This window comes from Cinclus cinclus, chromosome 7 (assembly GCF_963662255.1).
Source record: "Cinclus cinclus chromosome 7, bCinCin1.1, whole genome shotgun sequence".
Taxonomy (NCBI): Eukaryota; Metazoa; Chordata; class Aves; order Passeriformes; family Cinclidae; genus Cinclus; species Cinclus cinclus.
The window spans coordinates 32,613,340-32,628,198 of NC_085052.1; the positions used below are offsets into that span (position 1 = coordinate 32,613,340).

Consider the following 14,859-nt stretch of genomic DNA (forward strand, 5'->3'; position numbering starts at 1 on the left):
AATAAATTAAATAACAACAACAAAAAAGTCAGGGTTATTTGGTTTGTTAACAGAACTCAGGGTGCAAATTTTGTGGATGCTCAATCCCTAGAAGTGGCCAAGGCCAGGTTGGGCAGGGCTTGGAGCCGCCTGGGATAGTGGAAGGTGTCCTGCCCATGGCAGAGGGTTGGAATGGGATGATCTTTAAGTTCCTTTCCATCCCCAAGCAGCAGAAGAGTTCCAGGGAATCTAAAGAATGCATGAGGCACTTTGAGAGCAGGTGCATAGAGGGAGAAAGAAAAATGTCTCCCAGGAACAAGGGGCAATCAAGGAAATGCCGGTGACACAGAGGTCTCAGGGGCAGGAGTGGGAACCTGGGGATGTGTGAGGGCTGTGGGCACAGCACTGAGTGCTCCTGGCCCTCCTCTCCCTCCGTCCTCCTTTGCAAAAGCTCACTGGAGGGAAGAGCCAGGTTCTGTGTGCTCCATGGCCTACAGCTGGTCCTCCAGCTTGGCAGAGAGAGACCGGGGGAGAGGGTGGGGACCACCAGCAAGTGTTGAGTCCCACTAGAAGTCATGGAGAGTTCATTTTTTAAATCAACAGCAAACTTCTAAACACCCGTCAATGACTAATCCCAAATCCCGTTCACACCCACGTGTCCATGCCCAATTTCATTTCCTGCTTGGCCCTGGCCTGAAACATCCAGAAATGCAAACGCCCGGCTTATCAGCCCTGATATCCCAGCTCCAACCACCTCACTGCCCTGATTCCCCCTGCAGAGCCTCAGGACATGTCCCACGAGGCCGGGGACCCACCTTCATGCCCCTTAGAATCCCCCCGAGGCCACACACACAGTCCCCAGTGCTAGTTGGACCGTTCCCCCACCCCAGTGCTCTGTGGGCAGCCTCCACTACCCCACTGACCCAGTCCCCCCGTGCCCCGTGGACCCTCCCCAAAGCCCCACAGACAGCCATGATACCCCACAGACCGCTCCTGGATGGCCAAGGATGGTCCCCAGTGTCCCACCAGAAACCCACTGGTTTCCTGAGAGCTTTCCCTGACACCCCGGGTATCCTCCCCCAGTGCCCCAGGGACCGTCCCTCCCTTGATGCTCCGTGACCCCTTCCCAATGCCCCACAGACCCTCCAGGTACCCCTCACCACCCCTCCTCAAATGCCCCTGGGACAATCCCCAGTGCCCCACGGACGCCCGTGGTGCCCCATGTGGACTGTCCCAGTGTCCCGTGGACCCTCTCCAGTGCTCCCTCTCTAATGCCCTACGGACCCTCCATGTGCCCCTGTGTACCCTTCTCAACTCCCCATGATTTCCCGGGGACAGTCCCAAACGCCTGACAGAGCCCCGTGGTTCCCCACACCACCCTCCCTGGAATGCTCCGTGGACGGTCCCCATTCCCTATGGACACCACCCGGCGGCCGTGGATCCTCCTCGATGTTCCACGGACTGCCCCCGTGGACTCTCCCCAGTTCCCCGGGGACTCCCGTGATGTCCCCCGGCCATCCCGCAGTACCTGCGGGCTCCCAGCCCATTCCCAGCGGGCAGCCCCCAATGCCCCACAGCCCTTCCCGGTCCCCCGTGTCCCCCCAGCCCGCCGCCGTTCCCCCGCCGTGGGCGGCCCGTCCCGCCGCGCCCCGCCCCGTCCCGTCCGCGGCTCTGGGTGAGTCACGGCGGGCGGGGGCTGCCGGCGGCGCGGCGAGCGGGGGCACGGCGGGACCTCCGAGCCATGGCCCCGCCGCTCCTGCTGCCGCTGCCGCTGCTGATGCTGCTGCTGCCGGCCCGAGGTGAGCGGGGAGTTTGGGGGGCGTGCGGCAGGACCCCCAGGCAGGAGCGGGACAGGGATGGAGGCACCGGGATGCAGGCACGGCGGGATGGGGATGCTTTCCCGAGGTCCCGGGGTGCGCCTCTGTTCTCGCCTCCCGAAGGGGAGGGTGATGGAGAAGGGGCGCCCGGGGCCAGGCTCGCTCCCGCGGGGATGCTCCCGGTGTCTCCCGGCCCCGCGAGCGCTTCGGGAAGGACAGAGGAGGGTCACAACCGGTGGCCCGCGGCGAGCCGGGAGTCCCCCGTCTCGCAGCCGGTGAGGTCGCCCGTGACTCGCCTGGCTCCCAGCCGTGAGGGAGGACCGTGGGCACTCCCACACCGAGCACCCGGCCCCGTCCGAACCTGGCGTTTGAGGCTCCCGGGAAAAGCAAAGGGTTTATGGCAGAAATTCTCCGCTCCGACATCCAAGGAAGGCTGGGAGGGGGCTGAGCCACCCAGGCACCAGCCGCTCTCCCAAACAGCCCCCACAGCCGCCAGACGCCGAGTCACACGCCGTGGCATCACCATGGGGAGCTGGAAAACCTCTACCTGCGTTGCTGCACCAGGGGCTCGGCGGGGGTTTCTAGCCCCAAAGGGACTTGCTTGCTCTCAGGTGATGCTGAGCGCTCTGTGGGCGCCGGGCTGGGGTGGCTGCAGCTCCGTGGAAATACCAGCAGGTATTTCAGGACTTGGTCCTCGGGCTCATCCCTGCGCCTTCACTTCGACTGCTCTCGTTGCCCACTGGCTTCAGGCCCGAGGGAGCGGCGTGAAAGCTGTGTCGGACGGGGAGGGGAAGGTTTGGGGTGGGTATCAGGGCAAGGTTCTTCCCTCACCCAGAGGGTGCTGGGCACTGCCCAGGCTCCCCAGGGAATGGGCACAGCCCCGAGGCTGCCAGAGCTCCAGGAGGGTTTGGGCAGCGCTGCCAGGGATGCACAAGGTGGGGTTGTTGGGGTGGTGCAGGTCCAGGACCTGGATCAGTGATGCCTGTGGGACCCTTCCAACTCGGGATATTCTGTGACTCGCTTGTTCCCGGGCCTCTGTCTCAAAGCCCTTGGGCTTTTCGCAGGCTCCGATGCCGGGCTGGAGGAGCAGCTCCCCCACGTCGGGAGGTACGAGACGGTGCTGCCGCGGGAGCTGCCGGTGCCCCGGGGGAAGAGGGACCTCTCTGCGCCTCCGGTGAGTCACAGCTCGGCACAGCCGCCCTCGCTGCTTTCCAGGGAATCTGACCGGGGGGTTGCAATCAGCAGGGATCCTGTCCCGCCACCAGGCTCAGAGCTGGACCCCTTGACCAACGATTCGGTCAAACCCCACCTCAGCCCTGCACCAGAAGAACGACATGCTGCTCATTTCTTTGCATTGCTTCCACCGCAGAGGATGGAGATGCTGAAGCAGTTGATCAGATCAGCTTTTTCTGGGCTGTTTTGGGTCTAATCAGGACCTGCAGACAGCGGGATGCACTCCTGGAGAAAGGGGCTGCTTTCTCCAGTGCTTTCTTTAGAGACGTGACCCAGCGGTGCCACCTCTTGCAGCCTCGCCGTGGTCTTGTGACATCTGATCTTTCCTTAAGGAGGGGTTTGCGAAGCCTCGTGGAGCTGTAAGCACTTTTCTTGCTGTGTCTGCTGAAGCTGGGGCTTTTTTTGTCCTTTGGGACGGAGAAATAAGAATCAGAAAGTCGCAGAAATCCACATGAAAGCAAGCCAGTGTTGTTTTTCTTGGGAAACCTGGCAATTTGGGGGAAGGAATGGGGTTTGAGTCAGGAGTTTGGAGTGCTTGATGTCGACGTCCGTAGGATGCCGTGACCTCAAAGACACTTTCCTCATTGCCTTACAGTGAAATTCAGCCTTTTTTTGAAATTCCTTTTCTAGACCCAAAAAGCGCTGATTTTAGCACCTGGAGGGATAGAGGGACTGGGGACACGTATTCCCTAGTGCCATACAGCACGTTCGTCTGTGATTCAAACCCTTCCTGATAAGCTAGCTTCAAAAACACTCCCCAAAAGCATCTGTTTTTCCCTGCTCTAGAAACCTAAACTTGTCCACGAGATAAACATTCCCCAGGCTATTTTAGAGCCGCCATCTGTGCTGGGTGTGCGCCGGGTGGCTCCGCATCGATCCCCCCGGAAAGGGGAGCTCACCCACCTCGGGATCCCTCTGGAGAAGACATCTGCCATGAGCTGTGTGCCTCAGGACTGCCACAGGGGCTGTCTGACGGGTGGCACCTGGATTTGGTCTTGGCTTGGTTGGTCTTTGTTGAGGGTAGGAAGTCTCCTGCTTTCCAAGCCCTTTTTTTTTTTCATCTTGGAGAGAGGTTAGGTTTGCTCTCCTGGTCATCAGGGTCAGGGAGAAGCTCTCAGCAAGGTCTGACCACCAACAACCCCTCTGAGACAGAGAGGGTTGTTGTCCAGGATGGGCACAGGCCACCAGGAGCTGGTTCTGCGGTTAGAGCGACTGGGACACATGGGATTGGTCCAGCAGGGCCACCTGCCAGGTGAGGGGTGAAGCAGACCTGCTACCCCCTGGCTTTGCTTAAATCCAGAAATTCATCCCTGCAGGCAGGGTGTACCCCTGGGATCCTGAGTCCTGGATCTCCTGGGTGCCAGCCTTCCCACCAGCACAGCAGGGAGAGTGGCACACCTGGGTTCTTCATGGAAAGGTCTCTTCCCACCCAGGGAAGAAACACCCTGAGCTCGGGTGGGATGGGACATCCCATCCCCTGTAAGCTCTCTAGGTCTCTCACTGAGACCAGCTGGGAGAAATCCCTCCTCTCCCTGCACTCTGGTTGTGGCTGTGCTGTGCTGGCTCAGAACGCCACGGGGCTCACAGGGCTGCTCCCAAACCCTTCCCATCTGGAGCCCTTGCACAGCCCATGCTAATGAGGAAGGGGGTGATTCAGAGAAGCTTCATCAGGGCTTTTTATTTTAAACTTGCCCTGCGGTCGTCTCCAAGAGACGCTCCCTGACCCAACACCCCCTTCCAAGTGCTTCCCTGCCATTCCTTAAGACCTCTTCTGGCCTTGGTGTTGCCAACAATAACAAAGGACGACTTTGTTGGCGGACAGGGGTCGGGACGGGCGGGAGACGCTGTTCATAAGAGAAGAATTTTCCAGGGACCCGCGATCACGCCAGCACGCTGGCATGGAATTGCAAACCAGGGAGAATCGGGGCAGCTGAGTGACAGGCAAAGCCTCTCACCTGGCCCTGCTGGCACTGAGTCAGCAGGGCTTTCTGCTCCTTCCCGGGTGCAGATCATCCCCTTGGGAATGCTGAGCCACAGTATGACAGCCCTTGCTGTCACCCTCCCCAGGGAGAGGCAGCACACTTCATCCCTGAGGAATGCTGGCCCCATGGGAAAAGTTTGCTTTGCCTTTGGCTCAGCTCTCTCCACACCTGGATTTTGCAAGGGCTGAGGATGTGCCCTCAGGAGACATCTGAGATCCCTCTTGGCAAGGGCAAGATCCCTCTGGCAAGGGACCATGACTCTTTCCCAATGACCCCAGTGGGATAGGGCCTCTGCAGGTGGAGATCACAAGATAGACCAGAGGGAAACACTTTTCCTGTAGGAACATCTCCATCCTGAGGGTTCAGGGTTCAGCTGGCTGAGCCACAGCCACCCTGGCTCCCTCCCACAGGCAAAGGGGATCTGGGACACAGTGATGCTAAAATCTGCTCTGAGAGGCCAAGGAGAGCTGGGAAAGGCTGCTCCCTAAATGTGATGTGGCGTGTTAGATCAGTCAGGGAGGAAGAAGTCTCTGCTGATAAGAACTATAGGGATCTTTGCGGTTCAGCTGGTGAGTAAGCGTTGAACTCAGACCCCAAAAAAGGAGCTCTGTGACTGATGAGTAGGAAACCTCAGTCCCTGGCACGGCCATCTGCAGCCATGTGTCAGACACGGGAAATCAGACTTTGCTGACTCGGTCTCCTTGCGGGTGACCTGTTCTTCATCTCAGGATGTGCCGGGGATTTGCGTTATTGCCCACATGCTTTCTTCCTTCTCTTCTGATTTCCTGTGTCTTTGCTGGATGCCTCCAGGGTGAGCAGCCAGGCTCCCGGTCCCTCAGCAGGGTACACACAGACCCTGTCCCTCTTCTGGGGCCCCTCTGGTGCAGCTCTGGCTCCTGCTGACAGTGGCTCTCTGACGGCACCTCTCTTTCCTGCAGAGCACCTACCCAGACCACGTCCTCTACAGCATCCGTGCTGAAGGCAGGGAATACCTCCTGTGGCTGGAGAAGAACAGGTGAGTGCAGGTGGGGTGGCCTCTGGGGCGGTTTGCATCCCACCCTTGCTGTGAGCACCCCTTCTGTGAGGCACCGGTGACCTAAGCCTCAGCCCAGAGCACTTTATTCCCTCCTTGCCAAGCCCACCTGGGGGGTCACAGTCCCCGCAGCCTCTCCCAAAGGGAGTCGCTGCTGACGCCCCCTCCCCACCCCGCAGGGCCCTGCTGGGGCAGCACTACACCGAGACTCACTACTCGGCCGACGGCTCCGAGATCACGGAGAAGCCGGACACCCAGGTAGGGGCTGGCTCCGGGGGGAGCAGCTTTCCCACCCCTGTGGGGCAGCCCCCACACCTCTGCTCATTCTCTCTCTCTCTCTCTCTCTCTCTCTCTCTCTCTCTCTCGGCAGGATCACTGCTTCTACCAGGGCAGCGTGCGGGGACACCCCGGCTCTGCAGCAAGCATCAGCACCTGCGGCGGGCTCAGGTAGGGAACCCGGCTCCCTGGAGCCCTGCTCTGGCTGGGGACAGCGTCCAACCTCGGCACATGCCTCGGTGACCCGGTGTGACCGAGCCCCGGCCGTGCTGATGGAGTGAGAGCTCAGCTTTCCCCTGCGGAAGGGAAGACGACATCCCTACATCCCTCTTCCTGCGGGAGGTGCTGACCCCGGCTGGGTGCCCGGCAGGAAAGACACAGCCACTTCTGGGGGGCTGACTCATGGCAATGCGGTGGGAGTGGAGCCCTGACACCACCGGAGCTCCGGGCAGGAGTGCCCTGATCGGATCCATCCTTAATGGACCAGCTGCTGAACCCCGGGACGCTCCTGCTGCCTAAAGCACAAGATGTTCCCTGCGCTGTGGGTGCCATGGCTTGTCCCCTCCCAGCCCATCCCAGCAGCCAGTTTGGCAGCTGTATCTATGTAGAATCCCGGAATGGTTTGGGACGGAAGGGACCTTAAATCTCATTAAGTCCCACCCAACGCCATGGGCAGGGACACCTTCCACTAGTCCGGGTTGCTCCGACATGGCCTTGAACGTTTCTAGGGATGGGGCATATATCTCAGGCACTTCCAGGGGGGTGTGTAGGGTCTGTCCATGTCCCCAGCCTGACGCCCGCCCTCTGTCTCTCCCTCTCCAGCGGGTTTTTCCAGGTGAATGAGACCACCTTCCTGCTGGAGCCGCTGGAGGGGGCAGTGGCCGGCCGGCACGCCGTGTACCGAGCAGCTCACCTGCGGGGGAAACGCGGCACCTGCCGGGAGCCCAGGGCCACCCTGGAGTACGACCGCGAGGCCAAAATCCCCTCAGCCATGAAGCTCTACCGCTGGGTAGGGATTGCACTGCTGCTCCTTCCTGAGCCGGGGTCCCGTGAAGTCCCGGGAAGGATGGGGTGATCCTGCCCCTTGGCAATGCCCTTCTCCCACGAGTGCCACAACACAGGTGGCTTCTGGTGGGAACAGGCCCTGGGATCCTCTGCCTATAGCAGGAACATCCTCCCACCCCATGGGAGGATCTGTGATGCCCGCAGAGCCTGGTGTGTTATCCCGGCAGCAGGCTTGGGTTTTCCAGCATGCAAGCTGGAGGAAACCTGAGACCCAGCAAAACGACATCCCAGAGCCGAGCTAGGAGACCTGCTAACCTTGGAAGGTCCTCCAGGATCTGACACATCCCATGGGAGGCTCAACTGCCTGGCTTGGCAAGCTGCAAGCTGAACCCCACTTTCCTCTTCCCTTTCAGAAATCAGGTCCGATACAAAAAGGTCCCCGGTACGTGGAGCTGGTCCTGGTGGCGGACAACCAGGAGGTAAAGTGGGAAGAGCTTTGGGTTTGCTGTCACACCCTGCAGTGAGGAGCTCAAAGCCACCCTGGAAATGTCTCTGTGTCCTCCCCATAGTTCAGGAAGCACAAGGATCTCCGCACTGTGCAGAACCGCATGAAGGAGATCGTGAACCACGTGGACAAGGTGAGCCCAGGGCTCTGGATCTGCCCTCCCAGCTCCAGTGTGGGCACAGAGGAGGGGACATACAGGTTGGCATGGATGGGGTGGTGGAGCTGGAGCCGATCTCAGGCCCACAGGGGGCTGCTGCAGGGTGACCATATCCTCATGTGCAGTGTGGACGTGATGAGTGTCTCAGCTCTGTCCATAAGGGAAGGGAAATTTTGTCCTGTAACCCCTGGGAGCACGTGCTGTGGCCACTCTCAGGCTGGAGTGGCTGCTAACAAAGGTGGGGATGCACTGGACCATGGTAGGTTTCCTGATGGCTTTGCTTCAGCCTCTGGTGTTGGTTAGCAGTGAGGGAGCAGCATCCCAGCCTTCACCAGCCAAGAGAGAGCCCAGAGGTTTGGGGGGAAATCCTGTCTACATGGTCACTCCAGCTTGTGTAATTTATTGAGGGTGACAGAGCTGACATTGCCCAGTAAGGAGCATCCTGGGCTCAGCTGCAGTTCCCTGGGAGAGGTGGGACCTCTCCTCTGCTGCTGCTGCAGCCCAAAGCCAGACTCTTTCTGGGCTATGTCCCACCCCAGCTCTACCAGCCCCTTCGCCTGCGGGTGGCCCTGATTGGCCTGGAGGTGTGGAACCACAGGGACAAAATCACAGTCAGCCCCAAACCCGAGGTGACGCTGGACAACTTCCTGCACTGGCGGGAGACGGAGCTGCTGCGGAAGAAGCCCCACGACAACGCCCAGCTGATCACGTAAGGACAGGGGCCACCACCTCGCCACCCTCCCAGACCTGCCACCGCCCAGGGCACGTGGCCATTGTGGCATCTCGATCCCACAGGGGCGTGGACTTCCACGGCAACACCGTGGGGCTGGCCAAGAAGCTGGTGATGTGCACCAGGGACTCGGGCGGTGTCAATCAGGTGGGTGCTGGGCTCTGCCCCTCCCTGCACTGCACCTTCCAGAGCCACTCCCTCCTCCACTGGTCCCCAGCTCTCCCCCTCTGCAGCCTTAAGGCTGGATTTGGTCCCTGGCATCTCTGCCCCCTATAAGTGACTGACTCCCAGCGAAATGCTGGGGCTGTGGACACCCAGCTGGGTACCTGTGGTACCTTTGGTACACTTGGAAAGCCTCCCAGAGAAGATCCGTGGACACAGGAGCTGGGATTTTAGGAGGCTATTGGGTGTCTGGGATTGGCTGTGCTCCTCATCCCTCCCCAGGGGCAGGAGAGGTCGGCTGTGGGACCTGTGGCCTCGCAGACCCACCACAAAGCATCAGTTTTGGGGCAGCCCCTTTGTCTAAACTCACTGACAGCCCTGAGAGACCAATCTGGGCATCTTGAATGGCCACGGGACCACGTCCAGTTCGTGCCTTCCCTTACCTGAGCATGGCAGTGTGGGAGGCACCTTGCAGGGCCTCAGCAGCCCCGTGGAGAAGCTGTGGAGAAACCACAAGGGTTTGTCCCACAGGATCACAGCACGAACCCCATCGGCGCCGCATCCACCATGGCTCACGAGATGGGGCACAACCTGGGCATGTCTCACGACGAGGAGGTCGCCGGCTGCCGCTGCCCCGTCTCCAAAGCTGACGGGGGGTGCGTCATGGCAGGGAGCGTTGGGTGAGTGAAGGAGCCAGGCACATCCCTGTGTGACGTCCCTGGGCAGCAGACGCACGGAGGTGTCCTTTGACAGGGTGCCCTGATGGGGTGAACCCAGTGAGGTGATCGGGTCAGGACGGGCATTCCGCCCCACCCCACTGCAGGTGCCTCTCAGCCTGTGGGTGGCTCTCCAGCTTCCCCCTGGGCTCCCTGCTCATGGTTTTGTGCCCCTCCAGGCTGGTTTACCCCAAGCTCTTCAGCCAGTGCAGCGAGCAGGACATGTGGCAGTTCCTGGGAGACCCCCGGACCAGCTGCCTGCTGAACGCGCCGCGGGCGGACGAGCTGTATGGGGGCCCGGTGTGTGGGAACCAGTTTGTGGAGCGGGGAGAGCAGTGTGACTGCGGCACACCAGAGGTAGGGGTGTTCCCCAAAGGGCTGGGAAGGAGGGCGAGCAGCGGGAGCCTGAGATCTGCCCAGCAGACTCTTCCCTTATGCCCTCGGTGCTTCTGCCGAAAAAAAAAAAAAATCAGCGGAGGATGTTTGTGTGTGCCTCCCTTGATGGATCTGGCTGTGGTTTTAGCCTAGGAAAGATGGACATCCCCCCATGTCCTCCAAAGAGGTGACCCAGGAGGGGACATGGGGGCATGTTGTTCTTTCAAGAGCTGTGCTCAGCTGTTCCTCATCCCTACCAGCACATCATGGGGGGTGAGGATTTGAGACACAGGCAATGCCTCTGGGATAAATCTCTGGTCACAGCACTGTAATGGGACCTGGAGGAATATCCTCCTGATCCAGGGAGCACAGAAATCCTCACTTTTTCTCCTTCCTGGAGACATGGAAAGGGGCCTAGCTCAGGCTCCATCTTCTAAAATAATCCTTTCTGGTCCTTTGTTTTGGCGTTGGTAATGGAGATAAAGAGGCAGCAGGAATGGTCCCCTTCTGGGATGTCGTTGTGGTTTTAGCCCGTGGTTCAGCTCATGGCAGCTACACTGCTATGGGCCCCTGGTGACATGGCAACCTGGTCCCCTCAGAAAGAAAGGAAAAGGTCCTTCAGGGGGCTTCCAGGAGTGTTTCAATCCATCCCTGTCTCGCAGGAATGCTCGGACCGCTGCTGCAATGCCACCACCTGCCAGCTGAGAGAGGGAGCAGAGTGTGCCCGAGGGGAATGCTGCCAGGACTGCAAGGTACTGCCGTCCACAGGGGAGTAGCTCGGCAGCTTCTTAAGCAGGGGAAGAGCCGGTCCGAGCTCTGGAGGAGTCCCTGTGCTGTGCAGTAGCTCAGTCAGCAGCAAAGTGTCAGCATCTGGATCCACGGGGTGCTGGAAGACGTCACCCAGACCAGGGTGTTGCTGTGCTGTGGTGCCTGGAGAAGTGAGAGCATCCAGGCAGCGCTGGCATCCCTGTTCTCCGTGCAGGTGAAGGCTGCGGGTGTGCTCTGCCGGGCCAGCAAGAACGACTGCGACCTTGCCGAACACTGCAGCGGCCTCAGCGCCGAATGCCCCGAGGACGTGTTCCAGGAGAACGGCATCTCCTGCCAGCACGGCAAGGGATATTGCTACAACGGGGCCTGCCCTTCGCACGGCGAGCAGTGTCGGGCGCTCTGGGGCGCAGGTAGGGGCCCCTCCCTGCCCATCCTGCCGATCCTAAAGCGGGCTCCGGCTCCCTGTGACCCTTCCCCACGTGTCCCGCAGAGGCGCAGGTGGCTCCTGACGTCTGCTTCAAGCATAACAGCGAGCAGCACGTTCACCTGCACTGCCTCACCGAGTACGGCAAGCAGCCCTGCAGCCCCAAGTAAGGACGGGGGATGCGGGAGTCGCCCCAGCCCGGCCGAGCTCCCGCCCGCCGGCGCTCACGGCTGCGTGTCCCGCAGGGATGTCAAGTGCGGCACGCTGCTGTGCCTGAGCGACAACACCCAGCCCATCCTCGGCAGCGGCTACTACTCCTTCGGCTACTACTTCGGCCGCTTCAAGTGCAAGGCGGTGATCGCGGGCAGCGACGCCGGCGAGGCGGCCGAGCTGCGGCTGGTGCCCACCGGGGCCAAGTGCGGGGATGAGATGGTGAGAGCCGTGCCGGGGCCGTGCCGGGCCGGGGCAGGGTGAGCGCCGGCCCCGGGGCAGCCTCAGAGCCCCTCTGTCCGCCCCCAGGTCTGCTACGCCGGGCGCTGCCAGAACCTCCTGGTCTACGGCGACAAGAACTGCTCGGCCAAGTGCAACAACCACGGGGTACGCGGTGGGATCGCCCCTCCCGGAGCTGCTGCGGGCCCCGGCGGCACGGCCACGGCCCTGACGCTCTGTCCCCTCCTCCCAGGTGTGCAACCACAGGCGGGAATGTCACTGCGACCCGGGCTGGGCAGCGCCCTACTGCGAGCAGGAGATTTCAGGGATAGCCGCAGGTAGGGTCCCCTCTGCCCCGCGCGTGTCCCGAGGACGGAGCCCGGGAGGGGCTGGCACCGGCTGGGAGGTGCTGCTCCGTCCCCAGGCGCCCGGGTCTGTCCCCGCAGGGAGCGGCAGCGTGGTGCTGGCGGCCGTGCTGGCCGTGCTGGCCCTGGCCGGGGTCGGGCTGGGCAGCGGCGTGGTGCTCCTCAGAGCCAGGGCGGCGCGGCGCTCCCACAAAGGGTAATTTCCTTCTCCGCTGCTCGGGGCTGAGCTCGAGGGGTGCCCGGGCCAGCTCCACATGGTCCCTGTGTCCCGCAGGAGCTCCGGCGGGACTCCCTCAGGCCTCGCCAACCCGCTGTTCCAGGAGAGCGGCCGGACGCGCCCGGGTCGCCGCCAGCTGTCCCTCCGGGACATCGGCCAGCCCAGCCTGGTCAGCAGCACCGCGGCCCCGCGGCCGGCCCGGGCTCACAGCCCCGTGCTGACCCTGCCGCCGCCGGCACCCGGCCCGCAGGGACCACCTCGGTCCCCTCCGGGATGGCCCCCGCAGGTAACCAGCCCTCCAAATGTCCCCAGCCCTCCAAATGTCCCCAGCCCGATGTGCGGGGCACATCCGTGGGGTGGCCCAGCCCGGTGGAGCCCTTCTTCCGCTCCCTGCCCCGCTCCCGGTCCCTCCTGTGCGCCCAGGTGAGGCAGCCGGGTCTCTCCCCCCGCCAGGCGAAGCCGAAGCCGCCCAGCAAACCTCTCCCAGCGCTGAAGAGCAAAGTGCCGAGCCACGGCGAGGGGCCTTCGGGACCGTCCCTCCCACCGACCCCCTTTCAGCGGTGTCCCCCGCCAAAGGTGGCCCTGAAGCCGCCCCCAGCCAGGAGGTGACCAAGGATGCTCCATCCGCCACCGCGGCACAGCTGGGTGGGCGGCACAGCTGGGGAGCCACCGTCTCCCTTCCACCCTTACTTGAATTGCCGGCCGGACCCTCGGACGCTGACCGGGGTGGGCACCAGTGTTTACAGATCCTCGAGTTGTGCCTTAATGGACTCGGCAGCCCCGAGATTGTCCCAGGGGGAGCCGTCAGCCGGGGCTTCCCGAGGAAACCAGGAGCGGGGACAATGCCGGCTCCGCTTTGGAGGAGTGCCGCACATCGGCCCAGGCTCTCCTGCGCCCGGGGAGCTGCTGCCTTCTCTCCCGACGTCCTGAATGTGTCCTGCTCCTCCTGCCCTTCCCTGCTGGGGCTGCGGAGAGGAGCCCCTGGCAGCACCGGGCAGGAAGAGCACTGCTCCCTGGGGACCGGGGACCGTGCCCCAGGAACTGCCCTGGCTGGGGACATCACACGGGGGGATGTCACCAGGGCCTGGGGCAGGTCTGAGCTGGGCTTAGCCTCCCCACAGAGCTTTTATCTCTGGAATGATTCCTTGAGTTACTGTTCAAAAGAGAATTCCCTGGCAGCCTTTTCACTGAAGCCATTTATTTATGACCCTTATGTGACCATGTTGAGCCACTTGCTGTAAAACCAGGCCACCCGTTTTTGATATAATTTAGGTTCAAGGCTTTTATACCAATAAAGACTGAAGGTAGAGGTGTCATGGGGTGTGTCTGGGCAGGAAAGGACAGCAGGGTGGCAGCAGGCAGGGAGCTGTGCGTGGCGCACAGAGGAAGGAAAAGGGTCGGAGCTGAACTCCCCCATCCACTGACAGAGCCATTGGGGCCAAACTGCAGCACATTTTGCCAGCCAGGCAGCCAGGCTAGCCCAGGATGCTGGAGGGAGTCCCCTCATGCTCAGCACGATCCTGGCCGTGGCTGCTTTGAGCACAGGCTCCTCATAGGACTCTCAGGGTGGCAGTCGCTGCAGCGGAGGACATACACACCATGCAGTGCTGCTGCAGGGGGAGAGGCAGAGGGGTGCCCCACTTCATGTGCCACCAGTGACATCAGCCCTGGGACAGATAAAACCACCCAAAACAATGGTAACAAAATAACTTTATTCTGCTTTATCAAAAGAACTTAACAGTGTGAATGTAAACCTGACCGCTTGTATCGTGTTTCCTTAGGGAGATGTGCATCCAGGGGCAGACCCCTTTAGTCACAGGCCCACGCAGGCCGTGGGAGCAGAGAGAAAAGCCAGTTCAATCCCAAAATCCTGGCTGCAGACACGTCCCTGCTCACAGCCGGGGTTCAGAGGGCAGCAGAGCCCATGCCAGGGTGCCAAAGCTGTGGCCACCCCCTCCTGCACACACTGGGGCTGCTGCAGTGGGGGCCAGGGAAGCAAGGAGGGGGAGAGGACACTGCTGCAGAAGGCACTGGGCATCACAGATGCTGCTGCAGGATCTGGGACCATGGGAGCATCCCCTGGGATCCCTCAGACCACATGGGGAGATGGCTGATGCATACAGAGAGACGCTGAGCCAGTGACAACCACTTAAGGCAAAGTCATGCACCCACCCCGATGGCACAGGGAGGCACAGCAAGGCTCGGATCCAAAGGGATGCAGCTCTTCCTGCACTGGCCTGGAAGGCATTCCTGCTCCCTGCGTGGACATCTTGCTCTGATCACTGCAGGAAAGGTGTGGACTGCCTGGTTATTGCCCCAGCAGATCCCCTCGTGCCCTTGTCACTTCAGGCTGACAGAACCTCCTCGGTCCAACCATTCCTGATGCCCAGTGTGCCCAACCCCACTAACACATGAAGAAAATCGTGGAGACTACATCCCTGACAGCATTCCCTCCAGCCTACAAAGCCAGCCCTCATCCCCAAATCCCATCAAAGCAGGTGCTGCTGGAGTGAGGAGAGGCTGTGCCAAGGGCCTGCTGCAACATCGAGGAGGTGGCAGGGCAGAGGTGAAACCATGCTGCTTCCTCAAAGCCCATCCCACAAAGCCAAGCAGCATTTCCAGGAGACATTTCAAACACTACAAAACACACTGCCACCTCCTCTCTGCCCTGGCGCCCTGGATCCTG

General features: G+C 61.3%; 1 protein-coding gene across 1 annotated transcript; it reads left to right on the forward strand.

Annotated features, from left to right (window-relative positions):
• The first annotated feature begins 1,720 nt into the window (after positions 1-1,720).
• ADAM8 (ADAM metallopeptidase domain 8) lies at positions 1,721-12,782 on the forward strand. Its single transcript, XM_062496416.1, has 21 exons — positions 1,721-1,778; positions 2,861-2,970; positions 5,950-6,026; positions 6,224-6,302; positions 6,415-6,491; positions 7,143-7,329; positions 7,739-7,804; positions 7,895-7,963; positions 8,527-8,696; positions 8,783-8,864; positions 9,411-9,559; positions 9,775-9,952; positions 10,633-10,722; positions 10,953-11,148; positions 11,229-11,328; positions 11,408-11,594; positions 11,682-11,759; positions 11,845-11,929; positions 12,038-12,152; positions 12,231-12,459; positions 12,627-12,782. Exons 1-21 carry the CDS (start codon positions 1,721-1,723, stop codon positions 12,780-12,782), a joined length of 2,538 nt encoding a protein of 845 aa, XP_062352400.1.
• Positions 12,783-14,859: the final 2,077 nt, after the last annotated feature.

Excerpts from the sequence above, each read along its gene's own strand:
- ADAM8 (XM_062496416.1), top strand. The coding sequence starts at position 1,721 with ATGGCCCCGCCGCTCCTGCTGCCGCTGCCGCTGCTGATGCTGCTGCTG. Across the intron at positions 2,971-5,949 it reads GGGACCTCTCTGCGCCTCCG|AGCACCTACCCAGACCACGT; the intron begins GTGAGTCACAGC and ends TCTTTCCTGCAG. Across the intron at positions 11,595-11,681 it reads CCAAGTGCGGGGATGAGATG|GTCTGCTACGCCGGGCGCTG; the intron begins GTGAGAGCCGTG and ends GTCCGCCCCCAG.